Source organism: Mus musculus, chromosome 17 (genome assembly GCF_000001635.26).
Source record: "Mus musculus strain C57BL/6J chromosome 17, GRCm38.p6 C57BL/6J".
NCBI classification, from domain to species: Eukaryota; Metazoa; Chordata; class Mammalia; order Rodentia; family Muridae; genus Mus; species Mus musculus.
In genome coordinates, this window is record NC_000083.6 from 80,600,112 (window position 1) to 80,616,046 (window position 15,935).

Genomic DNA, 15,935 nt, shown 5'->3' on the forward strand with positions numbered 1-15,935 from the left:
CAAGTTTCTGACCTGGATCTTGGCATGGAGATCTTGAGGCACAGTGGCCATAAAAACTTAGGGCCAAGCAAGGAAGTACACACCCTTAATCCCAGGAAACAGAGACAAGGAGATCTCTGAGTTCAAGGTCAGCCTGGGACAAAGCAAGTCCCAGATCCAAGAGTGGTGGCCCTCAGGTACTTACCTTCCGCTGGAACGTGCAGGTCATCACAGTAAATCCCCTCAATGTGGGGAGAGACATTCTATAAGTCCTGTGACTCTAGAGAGCCCTAAGACAGATGGCTAGAGGTGCTGGGAATTGAACATGGGTCCTAAGGAAGAATAACTAGTGCTCCTAACCACTGATCTATTTCTTCAGACCCAACCTACCATATTCTTCCAAAAAATTTAATTTTTAATTATGTGCCTGAGGAGGCAGAGGTGTTGGATTCAATGGAGCTCTTAATGGCTGAGCCATCTTCAGCCCAACGTTTCATATTCATGATCAGGCAATTTAAAGAACTTAAAGAATCTTTCAGATGAAGTTAAGATCAATGAAGACTTCGGCAGAATATTTCTGGGTCTTTCTTTCATTTCCTTTCCTTCCCCTTCCCCTTTTTCTTTTTCTTTCTTTCTTTTCTCTGAGCATGTAAGAATTCAACAGGTTTTGTCTCCGTGTACATTTGGCTTCCTCTAATGATTAGGCTGAGTGCAAAAGTCACAGCAGCATGGGGTCCTGATTTAGAGAGTGGTCCTCACATCTGACTTACTCCAGCAAACAGCGCTGAGTTTTCTTTAGAGTAAGAACATAGTTGCTGGGGAGACCTTTAATTTCATCTTGTTTATGATAAAAATGTGGCCTAATGATGCAAACACTGTCCAACATGCCACCAAGAGGATGAAAGGATACAGAAAGCAAGGGAATATATTTGAATGCACCTAATAAGCAGTCACACTATAGAAGCCAAGAAAGCTAAATAAATCCAAATCCACAAACAAAATGAACAGTGCACAGGAGTCATGAAGCACAAAGAGCAAGGAACATTCAAGAATGTCAGGAAAGGGGCATGGGACCCTCCTGGATGAGAGCGGGGTGTGCACTGACTCCTGTCGCAGAAAGCTGGCCCTAGGCCTCAGTCATCAGTCAGGCCAGGTTCTCCAGTGCTGTCCACTTAGGAAAGAGAAGCCACAGAGGGATAACCTGTGGCTTACTGCATCTAGGAGCACACATTCCCTCCTGCGTGTGTTTGTGTGTTGTATGTGTGTGTTGTGTGTGTGAGTGGTGACCCTCTCCTGACTCTCCCAGTGCTGGGGACAGACACAGTTGCACGTGGCTGTGCCCTGCTTTTCCTTGGCAGGGGCGAGGGGAAGTGGTAATTCACACTCAGGGCCTCAAGCATCTTACTCGCTGAAGCACACCCCAGACACCCTGCACAGGTCCTGTAACAGGAAACGGCCTGCAGAGGGCGCTCATGCTGAAGCTTAACTATCCTTTCAATGCGCGTGGCTGACTGACATCACAGGAGCCGTTTTCACTATATAGACGTCAAGAATGGAGGGAACAGTCAGGGTGGAGCTCAAGGAAGAAAGGCAGGAGGAGACTGGGAAACTCAACTGTACAGATGTTCGCGCCACCCGGGGAAAGGCATACTTTTCACACTCGGCAAGATAAAGGAGAAGCTGAGAAAAAATGGATTTTGCCATAAGTAGGCTGCATTCCACGAGGTATCAACAGGGCTACTTTCCTTCAGGCTTTGGAGTAAAGCATTTTTGTGTAGTGATTTTTTTTTTTTTTTTTTGAGCTGGGGTCTCATGTACTCTAGATCCTTTTGCCTTCTTCCCCTCAAGTGCTAGGATTGCAGGAAAGCAAAATCAGACCTAGATCCTCCTTGAAAGATCGAAGAGACGCTTAAACAAAACCCAGTCTCCCGAAGGTCACGGGAGCCAGGGAGCTCGCTCCAGTCCCCCACTGCCATCCCTGGGTTCTTTCAGAACCTCCATGCAGCCACCGCATAACTTCCAGTCTACACACACTTGAGAGTTGGCGGAAATAAGAGCAAGGCTAACAAAGGGTTTGTACTACAGATGTCATGAATACTTACCTTAATTAACATAAATTTCTGCATTGGCTCAACCCATTCTAATAGAACAATGCTGGTCTGAAGCGCCCCGCACAGGTACTTATGGCCCGTGTAAGGATTTCTCACTGAAAAGGCAAAAAGAGGAAACATCAGCCTTCTTAGAATACAAAATCTGTACAATAATAGTTATTATGGTCCAAAAATAGAGACTACAAAAAATCAAAAGCAGGCTGCCATTTCTTAATAATCGGATATTATAGTGAATGAGAAAGACTGCTTTAGAAAATAGTGAGAGTGTCCCAGCACTTAAAGGCTTTTGTTTAATCCCAGCACTTGGGAGGCAGAGGCAGGTGGATTTCTGAGTTCGAGGCCAGCCTGGTCTACAGAGTAAGTTCCAGGACAGCCAAGGCTACACAGAGATACCCTGTCTCGACCCCCCCCCCCAAAAAAAAAAGCTTTTGTTTACATGCACGTATGAGACTGTTGTTCACCATCAGGGGTCATGTGTACAGTGGCACCCAAGGCCACACCATCCTGAAGGAAAGGGCCAAGGTGACTCTGGTGAGAAGTTGTCAAATGATGTGATATGCAAACTCAGGTGGTTACAGAGTGCTTTTGACAGCAATGTACGGAGGTTATATTTTTGGCTTCTAAAAATAAAGTATTTGCTTATCTCTTTTTTATTATATCCCTTTTATAATCACTAGAAAATATTACAGGCACTAATAAGATTTTATAATACAACTTGCAAATAATAAAATTGAACTGCCTCAAGTGTTTGAACTTTTCTTACATTTAAAATCTAATGTAAATACATAGGAATAAGGAGGTTTCTGAAAACCATGGAAAGGAAGATGGCAAAATCCCCTAACTTCACCTGGGTTTTAAAGAGCTATGAGGCAGAGGCATAGAGGGACAATGCTACCCGGGCAAAGCCAACAGAGAAGCCCAGATCGTAAAGCGGGCCCAAGGAAGAAGAAAGTCCTGATCCTCACACAGGGCCAAGTCCTTGGTTAGCTGCCACTCACGGCAGCAGGTCCGAAGCAGCCCTGAGACCCGTCTGTCCCAGCCAGCTGCTCTGATTTCTGCTGAGCTTTCCGCCCAGCCTCAGTCTCTGATGTCATCCTCTTCTTGGCTCTGTACTGCTCCTGTCTGGTGAGCTCGGCTTGCATTTGTGGTACAGTGAATATGGTTCACGTCCGCAGTAGTCCTCAGCTACCAACCTGTATGCTCAGATGGACGCGTGCGCCATCTCTCTGCTGCCTGCATCCAGCTAAGGCGAGTGTCGGTACTCAGCTTACACAGCTGCCATTCATTGGGATTCATTCCCTGCATAGTTATGTCACCCTGCTCAGTGTCTTCTCCAGCTACTCACAGGGAATCCTCGGCAGGCCCAGCCCAGGTGCCCTCCCTTCTCAGCTGCCCGCCTGCCCGTGTTTAGCGTGTTTCCCACAGACCTGCAGGGTACCCGGTGTGCTAGATTCCCTCTGACAACAGCAGGAAGTTACAGAACACTTTGGGCTTTTTTGTTGTTGTTAGGTGTAAACAGAAAACGAGTTGTTATAAGGTGGAAGAGCAATATACTCGAGGTCTGTGCACAGGGACACTGCTATCATTACAACCTTACTATCATGACCTAAGTAGAGGCGTGGTGAGCATGGTGTGCTTATTTCCTGTGATCAAAGTTACCCCACTGTCTCTCTCCACTTATCAGAGCCATCAACTATCTATCCCCCTATAGACCGTGAGCCTCGAGGGGCTCCTTACACTCTGCCACGCAGGAAAGCCACACGGCACTGGGGTCTACTTACCCACGCAGCACTTCTGGCACCATTTGGTTTCAGGAATCTTTGCTGATACAGCAAATTTCCTAAATGTAAATGGAGAAGAATATAATAAGACACAGGCAAGCAAAGTGCTCATCACAAAGATGCTGCCACAGACCAGTGGGGAAAGCATGAGGTAAACATTAGTGCTGTTAAGTCCATATTAAAGTAGAAATAAGGAGGATGGCAAAATGGTTCAATGGGTAAAGAGAGGTATTTACTACCAAGCCCGACACACACACACACACACACACACACACACACACACACAAATATTTAAAAAGTTAAAATATATTTGATTCCTTTGTTAGGTGCCCATCAATTCCAAATGAATTAAATTTTTAGTTAAAAACAAAACAAAACAATGAAGTATTTTGAATTCAGAAGAATACAACCGTAGGATTTTTTTTTTAAATGCAGAGCCGATAAACTATATATATACTATATACATATATACACATATGTATATATAGTATATATACACTATATGTAGCTTATTATATATAATATATAATATTTTATATATAATATAACTACATATATACACAGCAGTAGCTGCAGTCTTCATGGCATAACCCTAGTCTGTCAGGTTACAGACAGCATTCAGTGAGCAGCATCAGTAACTCTGCTTTACTGGAGGACCAGTGACAGAAGTGGGGAGAGACTGGAAGCTGGGAGAGGGTCTTCCCACACATGTGATGGCTTCAGCTGTGTGAAAAGCTGCCTTGTTGGCTGCTGCTCAGCAATTAAGAACATGTACTCTCTTCCAGAGGATGTGAGTTCCAATCCTAGCACCCATGTCAGATCCATCATAGCTACCTGTAACTCTAGCGCCACAGGATCTGTCGCCCTCTTCTGGCCTCTGCAGCTACCTGCACTCAGGTGCATATACCCACACAGGTACACACACAACACTCATAACTAAAAATCAATCTTAAAAGAAAAAAACGTAAAGTTGTCTTGTTACTGTGGCCACTGACAGGACCTTTTCTTGCCTTCCAACTCTAACCTCTACCTCAGGAACCTCAGTATAGGTGAGTTCCATTATTGCCAAATGTGCTCTCAGGGAGTCTGTAGACACACGCACGTGTGCACACACACACACACACACGCACGCACGCTTGTGTGTGGACACAAATGAAAAAAAAATCTTCAAATTGATGATGCTATAAACGTAGCAGTTAACAACAGATCTTCAGGTCCCTGAAAGCTAGGGGTTTTCGGCATTGGCTCTCCAGCCTACCCTGAGAAGGAAGGAAGACTGCTGCATTCTCATCTGACTTCACAGGCTGCTTGGTCAGCAGATGAGGACCGCTAGTACAATAAACGTGAGCACTCAGCATGATCAAAAATGCCCAAAGTACAAAAGCAAAACTCCTCATCTCTCATTATCTCCATATGCAAAACAACATTAATTCAACAAATCAGTTTGATTTTCTAGGCTTAGAAACTGTGCTTTGAAAAAATCCACTTTATGTAAGTTGACAAAGCATGCTAAGAGCAAAGGCAGTATAGCTAATGTATAATTACATGAAAAATTAGTTTTATTTTTGCAGAAAAGACAGAAACAAAAGTTGAGGTAGAAAATGTTTATGTAATCAGAAAACAGATTAAAACAATTCTAGAACAAAAATATGATGAATAAGGTCCTGTTAGAATACATTAGGCAACTTTTAATGAAAACTTTCTATCAGCCCAAACCCTCACCGGTGGTCTCTTGACTAAGTGCCTGTGTAGGCATGTGACCTCTAGGGACAGACGCACTGTACCTGGGCAGTATTCGGTCGGGGAGCTTGTGTGCTGGGATGGCTACTGGAAGCTTCTGCATCTGTCTTGCATAATCGAAAAGCCCCGGTAAGTTGTGGGAGTAAAGCTGAGAGGCTTTGCCTGTGAAGGGATAAGCAGCACATGAGAGCAGTCACCAGCAACAAGGTGCACTAGGATGACAGAAGCAGGACTTACCCGAGACTGACAGCAGGCAATTGTTCATCACATACAGCCACGTACACCTGCGGGGGAACAGCTGACAAAAATACACAAAGTTACAGAAGGAACAGCTACACAAAGAAGTATACAGGAACTATGTAAGCTGAATGTCCAGAGGCCAGTTCACAACTACATCAACAGAAGTACACTTCCAACATAGTCTGTAATGAGGAGCCATATAACCCCAAAGAGAATAAAAGCATTTTAAATAACATCCATCCCTTTATTTTGGTCCTGGGGTTAAATGACTAACTCTTTCCTATGCACTCTTCTTGAAATGTACTTATCAAGTACATGCAGATATATAATGTAGAACAAAAAGGAACATGGTGTAGAAGAACAAGAGACACTGACAGCTAGGTCTGCACAGGAGAAAGGCTGAGTGAGAGGGACCATGACGAAGACTTGCAAACTGCAAAAGCTGAGTTGAGAGGAAATGTAAGAACCCATCTGTCCATGCAGTGTGTGAGAAATGGGGGACAGCTTAGGAAGCCTAATGTTTGAGTATTAGAGCAAAGGAAAACCAATCAACGTACTTTAAAGACAGACAATAGCAGGTCTGATGGAGACGTTTCACCCACAAGCACCAGTGCTCAGCAGCGTGGCTCCAGGGCCAGCAGCCTCAGCAGCACCCGGGTCAGTGTTAGAAATGCCAGTGCCCAGACCTTACTCACACCCGGCAAAGCAGTTCTGAATGTGGGCCAAACTCTGCACCTAACCACTGGCTGGCAACTCTATCCTGATGTAAGCAGCTTGTTTGCTGGGCTTGCTCTGCTATTCCTATGGGTCTTTCCCAGATGGACTGGGATGAGGGTAGGGAATGGGAAGAATGGAGAGATGATGAAACAGCTGAGACTCTCAGGAGACTACTTTATTAACACACCGAGTCATAACAAAATGTAATAATAGAAGGGAGAAACAAGGAAACATCTTTATCAATAAGATTCAAATAAACAAAAGAAAGCAGAGGCTTTCTTACTGGGGATGCACATTCATGAAACACGAAAATCCCTTCTGTCCCTCGTTGTGAAGTCAGACCCTGAACCTATAGCCAACTATGTCTCAAATTCAGGTCTCACTCACATCTCTTCTTTATGCTTTTCATTAAAGAGCTGTAACCACAGTGGGGGTTGACTGACTGCCTTGAGGACACACGGCAGGATGGGCTATGACTTCTAGAGGACAGCAGCAGGAGGCTGGCTATTTCATCAGTGTTGATCTGGGTAATTTTTACACAAGCACAAACTTAGTACTTTGTTAGTATCAAACCCAGGACTGTGTTTTATAATTGTCAATGCACTTGTATAGAGTGCCAGGAAAAAAGCACAACGCCTTTCATAGTGGTCAGCACAGGGCAATGGCTGGCATTTATGGCTTGAAAAGTACTAAAGGTTTTCTAGATCATCAATGCTTCCTTTAGTGAGTGAGTTAGGTTCTAGGTAAAATATTCAGTTTTATAAAAGAACATAGCAGTTAAGAAGGGCACATTCAATATTTTGCCTAGATCTCTACTTTCCTGAATACTATGTGACTTCAGTTAACTTACTTTTGTATTTTTTATTGCCTTCTTCTTATTTTATTTTTAATAAAACATATAATTTTAATATTGTATTCTTATCTGGAAGATGGAGTATGTAGGGCTGAAGGGGTGGCTCAGTGGTTAGGAGCACTGGCTTCTCTTGAGGAGGGCCTGGGCAGGATTCTTAACTCCCACACGGGAACTGAGAACCACCTGTACCTCCAGTCCAGGGGATCCGACACCCTTCCCTGGCCTCTGTGGGCACCAGGCACCCATAGAGCAGATGCGCACACAGCAAAGACACCCATACTTATGTAACAGTTTTGGGGTATAGTTCAGTGGTCAGTCCCTGCCTAGGATGTACCTTAGGAATTTGGTCACGACCCCTCAAAAAAGAAAAGAAAATTATAAGTAGCATGTACCTCTCAGAGACTTCTGAAGAGAGGAAACAATGTGTGTAAGCACTGTGCTTGGCCCAGCATCTCCTTTTTTGGCAGCACTGAGGTTTGAACCCAAGGCCCTGTACATGCCAGGCAAGACTCCACCAGTGAAGGCCCTGACTTCACATTAGCTGTTCGTGGATCTTCATTATTATGACTTCACATTAGCTGTACGTGGATCTTCATTACTATCAACAGCACTACTACAAGTTCTGCATATTGCTTACTGCTCCTGTGTCCAAAATGTTTCCATCTCTGTATTTTTTCTTCTTAAATATATTTGCTGCCATACAGTGTGTGTGTACGTGTGTGTGTGTGTGTATGTGCGCGTGTGTGCGGTGCGTGTGTGTTGCGTGTATATGGTACACATCCCATGGAAGTCAGAAGACAAGACAACTTCGTTTGTTAAGTCAGTTCTCTCCTTTCACCTCTATGAGGGTTTCAGGGATTGACCATGGATGGAAGGGGCGTGGCAACAATCCTTTTATTTAAATTATTTAACAAATGTTATGTCTAGGAGAATCAGCTTGCATGCGTGTATGTATGCCACTTGCAAGCCCAGTGCCTGGGGAGGCCAGAAGAGGGCACTGTTTTCCATGGAACTAGAATTACAGATGATTGTGAGCCACCATGACTGTGCTTGGAACCAATCCCAGGCCCTCTGCAACATCAGCAAGTGCTCTTATCCCAAGCCTTGAACCTTTAAAAAAGTATTTTATTAATTAATGTGTTATGTTTTTGTGTGTCATGTGTCTGTTTAAGTGTATGTGCATGTATAAGTGTGGGCATTTGGCTGTGTGCACAGAAGCTGGAAGAGATCCCTTGGGGCTGCAATCACAGGTATTTGAGAGGTTTCTGGCTTGTTAATGTGGGTGTGCAGATCTGGACTCTAGTGTTCACAACTGTGTAGCAAGTGCTCTTAACCTCTGAGCCCTCTGTATGAACTTAACACATCTTCACCCTTTGAGTACAGTCTCATCATCTCCCACTATTCCACAAACATATATTTCTAAAACACAGTTCTGACCATCAGCTGGGTATAGAAAGCTCTGGGGTTTGGCAATCTATTGTTACTATTCTAGACTCCAAACTGTCCAATCACTGTTCTCCAGATGCCACACAATTTCACAGCTCCATCCTCATCCCTCTTGTCCGCTGTCACTTAAGGTCCATCCCGACGTACTGTTTACACCTCTCACAGGAGGTTCTGCTTGGAGGACAAAGGGTCAAGAAAACCCACAAGCCTCTGAGCTTGCCACAGAAACCTACCAATCCCTGAACTTCAAAACCAGGTCACATAACCCCCCCAATCCAAGGACCCCCTGGGGATCCCACTCCCACCCTCGAATCCTATACAAGCCGGGTCTTCTGTTCAGTTCCCTGCTCTCTCTCTCCTGGGTTTTCTCCTCACAACTAATCTCTTGGGTGAGGTTTGCTGTGCTGTGGTCTTCCTTGGCTCCTGATTGCCAGGATGCCTCTCTGAGCAGAACTTTCGCTGGGGAAAACCTCCCTTTGCCACAGCAGAGCTGTGACACTTCTGTAGGGGAGCCTTTCCTTTGGGAGCCGCAACACTTGCCTCTGTGGCCTACATTCCACTCTCAACTTTAGAGAGTGACCAAGAGTGAGTGCTGCAGTCTTTCACTATAGTGTAAGCTTCCTAAGGGTAGGAAAGGAGACTGTGGCCTTCTTCAGTATGTAGCAAATGGATGCTCCATGGATGTTTTACAAAAAAAGAAGTGCCAATCATAACTGAAATTTATTTCTAATATCTACTTAAACAACAAGAGAGAAATATAGATAATAGCCTACCTGTTCCATTGATGTTTCATGAAGTTCATTGAGATTAAGGGTATAAATGCCCTCTTCAGCGCCAAATATCAAGTACTGGTCTGAAATAACAGAGATTTCATTAATTGACTTCAATAAACAAGATACTTTAAAGGTTTACACCAACTAAAATTCAATAATGTGTTACCCTTGAAAAAGATTGTGATTTTTAAATTTTTACTACAAAGTGGAATTAGACCCTCATAACCTAAGTTATACACAAATGTTATTCTCAGAGCAGTGAGGAGGCAGTGCCCGGGAGGTTGGAGGAGTGGGCTGCTAGACTCACTGCCAGAGTCTGCAGGGACTTTTTCTAAAGTCCTCTAAAGAGAGGACCATGCAAGTAACACAACATGAAAGCTAAGAACTAACTCAAATTAAAAATTATTTTTCATCTGTGGTGATCTGAATTAGAATGGTCTCCATAGGCTCGGATACTTCAATGCGTGGTCACCGGGGTGAGGATGGTTTGAAGGGATTAGAAGGATTAGGAGGCGTGGCCGTGTTGAAGGAAGCCACCACTGGAGAGGTAGACTACAGGACTACAGACTCTCCTGGCCTGTAGATCAGGATGCAGTTCTCAGCGACTGCTCCAGTGCCCTGCGTGCTGACATGCTCCTCACCATGGTAATGATCTAAACTTCTGAAACTGTAAGTTAGCTTCTAATTAGGTGCTTTCTTTTATAAGAATTGTTGTGGTCATAGTGTCTCTTCACAGCAATAGAATGGTGACTCAGAGTCTACTATATTTTTGGCCATTACTTTAAGCACTAACATCATTAAAACACAGGATCTAGGACTTGAAGGCAGAGGAACAAATTAAATGAAACAGGTGGTGAGGACGGAGGTCACAGGAGAGGCCCTGGGTTTGATCCAGCACCACACAGACTAGACATGATGGCACAGGCATGTAATCACAACACTTCGGAGGTCCACAGCACAAGTGGACCAGAAATTCGTGATCATAAGTGACCAGATAGGAGGTTTGAGCCAGCTTGGGCTAAAGAGTTGGTTTAAAACAAACCCAAACCTACCAAACCAAACTAGGACCTGATCATTGTTCAATTCCCAGCACCCACATGGCAGCTCACACCTGTCTGTAACTCCAGTTCCAAGGGATCCAACATCCTCACACAGACATACATACAAGCAAAACCACCAATGCACATAAAAATATATAAAAAATTTAAAAAAAACCCTGTGTATCTGTGAGGCTACATCTTCTAGGTGATAAGAGAAATGTAGCCAGCATTCTATCTGATTGCTTTTAAGATATAAAAGGAATCCATCTTGATCTCTGGCTGAGCTACAGTATGCTAAGAATAACTTAGAACATATGAGAACTCATAAGCTGTGCAGGGTTGTTTTAGGCTTGGTGCTGGTTGGTTGGGTTTAGGTTGGTGAGGATTGGTGCTGGCATAGGCTGTGGTCAGACAGCAGTGGGTTTACACCAAAGTGCTTGAGCATCAGCTGCCTGTGGAGCAGCGAATCTCAGTGTCAAATCAAAGTACGGAACTTGGACTTTTAGAAGAATACATACATCTTCTTATGCACACCCACGTAAGCATGTGTGGCGAGGACTCTATGGGTGTGCCACACAGCTAAAGGGAGCTGCTGGGAGGAGGTGTGCACAGAGAACACCAGGCCCTTGCTCAGCTCCTAATTACTCTGAATACGACCCCTTTACAGCTTAGTGTTCTTCTAAAACAGTCGATAGGCTCTGGATATCTAGTGGCCAAGTCTTTCAGTCATGAATGTGAGGGTAAGCACACTGGGCAGAGGAACCATTTCTGCAGAAAGTAAGGGAGGCCTGACACCGTGACTGACAGGCAATTCCAATGAGCAGCTAACTGCTACATCAAACTACAAGGAGAGTAAAGATAAATATATTTACCTTAAATTTACAGAAAACAGCAAAACTCTTAGAGAAAGACAGGAAGAAAATGAGTCAAATGAAATTCAGAGCTTCACTGAAGGGCAGCTAGAAACCAGGGAACTGGGGCTGGAGAGATAGCTCAGCAATCAAGAGCTCCATTTCCTTCAATAAACTATGTTTAAAAATACTGTCGCTGCTCTCCCAGTGGCCCTGCATTCAGTTCCCAGCACCCAAACAGCAGCTCACATCTGTCTATAACTCCAGTTCTAGGGGGTCCGACACCCCCACACAGAACAATAAGCAAAACACCAACGAACACGAAAAAACCAAACCAAACCAAACCAAACAAAACAAAACACAACCCCAGAAGGAGCTGCAGTGATACCTCTCGTGTCTGGGTTTATCCAGGATGTGGCACAGTGGATTTTCAAGGGACATCCATTAAAAACCTTTGAAAAACACGCTCCCATCTGAAAAAAATAAGGACTGGTCAACATAACAGTGACAGGCAACGGTCCCTAACATAACATGGAAGGTCTAACTATATGGGAGACCCGAGGGTACACTAAAATTAAGATCACTTCAAATTTACAGAGATAAATGTGTCAGATAGTCAGCCAACTAGCTTTTTCTGGACACTCAAACTTTTTGATAGTCACACACAAAGTTTCCTGGTACAACAATAATTTTTCTAGAGAGAAAAAAATCTCATATTTCCTATGTCATTTCACAATAAATAATTCATTTCTAATAATCAGTTCTGTGTAATAAATATCTTGCCAGTAAGAATCAGCACCCTCTATCAAAACAACATAATGTTCTTAGGTAAGAAGAAAATAATAATCTCCACAAAGGAAATGTCTGGTGTTATGATAAAAATGCCATCTTTGAGGCCGGGCTTGCTTTAATTCTAGCACTTGGGAGGCAGAGGCAGGCAGGTCTTTGTTGTTAGTTGAGGCCAGCCTGGTCTACAGAAGGAGTTCTAGGACAGTCAGGGCTACACAGAGAGACTCTCTCTCAAAAACAAACAAGACAACCCCCCAAAACAAAACAATCTCCCCAACCAAATCAACAACCACCACCACAAACCAAAGACCAAAACAAACAAAAACCCACCACCTCCACCAAAAACCCTCAGCAACAATAAAAAATCATCTTGACTTTCATACTGTAAACTGAAAAAATGCAGGGTTGAGGGGGCTGGTGAGATGGCTCAGTGGGTAAGAGCACCCGACTGCTCTTCCGAAGGTCCAGAGTTCAAATCCCAGCAACCACATGGTGGCTCACAACCACCTGTAACGAGATCTGACGCCCTCTTCTGGTGTGTCTGAAGACAGCTACAGTGTACTTACATGTAATAAATAAATCTTTAAAAAAAATGCAGGGTTGATTTAAAATCCACACATACTTCAAAATCAAAATATACAGACTCTTTTAAAAAAAAGGAGCAATCTGAGGATAGGTAGACAGCTCAGCAGGCAAAGGCACTAAGGCCTCTAAGTGTGACCTGAGTTTTATTCTTACATCCCACATGGTGGGAGAAGACTCATTCCAAAAAGTAGTTCTGTGACTACCATAAATGTACTGTGACAGAAGTACACACACACACACACACACACACACACACACACACACACACACACACAAGTTTTCTTTTTAAATATGAGGAAAAGCTGAGTGCGACTGTGATGGTGCCTGTTACCATGTTGGTGCTGGGGGTGGGGTGGGGTGGGGAGCAGGCAGACACAATCTAAGACATACACTGAAACAATTCTCACTGTATTTAGTTTGAAAAATCAGTTATTTGTTACTGAGTACTTACATGCACTTTAGGTGTTGGGGGAAGACCATTACTAATTGGTTTCTAGAAAAGGAATATAGATTTATGATTTTTTTGCTGTTATTCGGCAAGAAAATACTGTATTTCAAACTAATTTCTTTGAATAAAATACACAAGCAGAATATCATCAGAAAATAAAACATAGCTATTTTTAATTTTCCCACATTCTTCCCAGAGTCAACTCACTGCTCCCCAAACCCTGCGATGCACACCCCTTCTCTAGGTGACTGTTTATTTCCTATAGCAATGGAACACCCACGATTCAAATAAAACACTATCACTACCATCAGTATAGACTGAAATACCAACAGAGTAATTATGGACTGACTACACAGCCGCTCTGCTGTCAGTCCTTCTCAGTGTGACTCTTGCTGCACAGCAGAGAGAACACAATGTAAACACACACAGTGTGCAGACAGCAGCACTTACCGGGACGTCCTTCTTCTCCTTTCTTGAAAGGTTTGTGCCTCTTTGCTCACTCTGCTGCTGATATAATGATCCGTCTCGCTCACCATTTAGCTGGAAGGAGTTCACTCCATTTCCTTCAATAAAATAGGTTTTAGAATATTGTGAAAGGATGATTTTAAATGAAAGATTCCATTAGGACAATTATTAGATCGGAAAGCGGTTCATTCTGAACGTGGCATCTCCCACTAAGAACATCCACCCCTCAAGTGTTCTATGTTCTTCCCGTTCAACCTGTTTTTGGTATATTGGGTAAACTTAAACTCAGCTCTTATCTGAGTTAACATTTATTTCATTAAAAAGAGAAAAATAGCAAATTCATAATTACTTTTAAGGAATGGACAATCCATATTACAAATAGTTATCAAGAAGAGGTAACAGCTCTTTCAAAAAGTTTCCCTGGACAACAGAGGAAACTTTCAGTTATTAGACGGAACCTTCTACTACTAATTTATAGACAATATCTATAAATACCAATCATTTTTCTAAAAATGATTAATGAAAATTAAGGAGTCAAAGAAAAACAGCTTTATCTTTCCTAAAGTGAAAGTAGCCTACACTACAAGTTGTTTGTTCAAAGCCTGATTTCAACTTAGCTACTGTAGCTAGTGATGAAATACAACCTACAGCAGTCTCAAAAGTGGGAAGACTACTGGGGTAAGGGCTGTGGAGACGGCTCAGTGGGTCAGAGCACTTGCTGCTCTTGCGGAGGACCCAGGTTCACATCTCAGCACATGTATGGCTGCTCACACCTGTCAATTCCAGTTCCACCAGATCTGATGACCTCCTCTGGCCTCTACTGGCATCAGGCATACATATGACGCACACACACACATGAACCTAAGAGGGGTAACTGTCCCAGGCTGAGGCACAAGAGAAAGCACTGTCACGGAAAGCACAGTGAAGCAGAAGCAGGAAGAAGGAAGCAGGAAGCAGGAAGCATGTCTAACGCCACTGCCCTCGATAGCTCCTCCCACGAAGGCTTTCAGTCAGTCTTCGCTTGGACAGGACCCTTCCCTTCTTATAGAACACAGCCTGTGACAGACACTCTGTCCTCCACCCTCACCTAAAACAGCAGGCTTCTGTGGCGGTAACCTGGGCGGAGGTGGTCTAGGTGGAACGTGGGATGGCTTTGCCGGGCTCCCTGATGAGGGACATCTCTTGATTGTTCCTTGATTACCGTCCTCAGCAGAATGTGTATCCTGTGGTATGAAGATGGATTTAGGCTGAAATAACATAGAAAAGGAAATCAGTGATTAAATATAAGATTGCTTTCCTGAAGTAAATATTATTATGTATGAGCAACTTTCAAACTATGTTCACTAGAGGAGTGTTAAGGGTATTAAAACTCAGATAGCTTATTACTTAAACATTATCCTAAAGTGTGCGCTAAAGCGTGTTGAGTTGTGCAGCGTGGATGGGGTGACGAACTGCTTGTACTCCCTTCTATTAGTGGTTCAGAGCCTTCCCTAGTGAAAGCATCCTTACCTTTCTGATTGACAACTTAACAGCATCTCTTTTAAGTACTGAAGCTAACCTCTAGACTGCCCCTTACATGCTTATGTTAAAGTGTGATCTTTCAGATTAGGGAGAACGGAAGGAAGGAACTGCAGTGCTCATGTATTGGCGCACACTAGCTCAGTAAGACAGGATGCCTGGGAAACTTCTGTGAGGCAGGGGAGATTCCTCCCATAGCTAAGGTTTGCAGAATTTATACATTCTTCCAAGTGTGCCCTGAAGGTGCCAACCAAAGCAATCTTCACAAGCAAGTGCAGAACTGAGATGTTCTCAGTAATACAATGAAAATAAAACAGTTAGAAGCCAGATTGGCAAGGCTCTGACTCAAACTACAATACAACTCATAACTAAAACTTGCTCTGACTATAAACTGTAAGGTAAATGTGCTGCGCTGCTATTGTCCCGCTCATTTATCCTTAGAGGCTGCACCTACGCTGTGTGTGTGCACCCTGTATGTTGGGGTGACTTTACTACTCATGAGGACTGTTAGGCAGAGCATGTGCCTAACACGCAGAAGGGCCGCAGGCTCAACCCCCAGTGCAGCCGAGGAAGAGAGGGGTTTTGTCATTTAGTTGTCT

The 15,935-nt window shown here is 43.7% G+C and overlaps 1 protein-coding gene across 9 annotated transcripts in view; it reads right to left on the bottom strand.

Moving 5' to 3' along the window:
• The window catches only part of Map4k3 (mitogen-activated protein kinase kinase kinase kinase 3), a 148,294-nt gene that overhangs the window by 19,599 nt on the left and 112,760 nt on the right, over nt 1–15,935 (bottom strand). For all 9 annotated transcript variants that reach the window (NM_001360278.1, NM_001290345.1, XM_006524198.3 and 6 more), the window contains 9 exons: nt 14,906–15,065; nt 13,804–13,916; nt 13,357–13,398; nt 11,920–12,004; nt 9,641–9,720; nt 5,849–5,909; nt 5,656–5,773; nt 3,872–3,930; nt 2,082–2,185 (listed from right to left, as the gene is read on the bottom strand). In NM_001360278.1, coding sequence (NP_001347207.1) covers nt 2,082–2,185; nt 3,872–3,930; nt 5,656–5,773; nt 5,849–5,909; nt 9,641–9,720; nt 11,920–12,004; nt 13,357–13,398; nt 13,804–13,916; nt 14,906–15,065 — 822 coding nt within the window. The remainder of the gene's footprint in view (nt 1–2,081; nt 2,186–3,871; nt 3,931–5,655; nt 5,774–5,848; nt 5,910–9,640; nt 9,721–11,919; nt 12,005–13,356; nt 13,399–13,803; nt 13,917–14,905; nt 15,066–15,935) is intronic.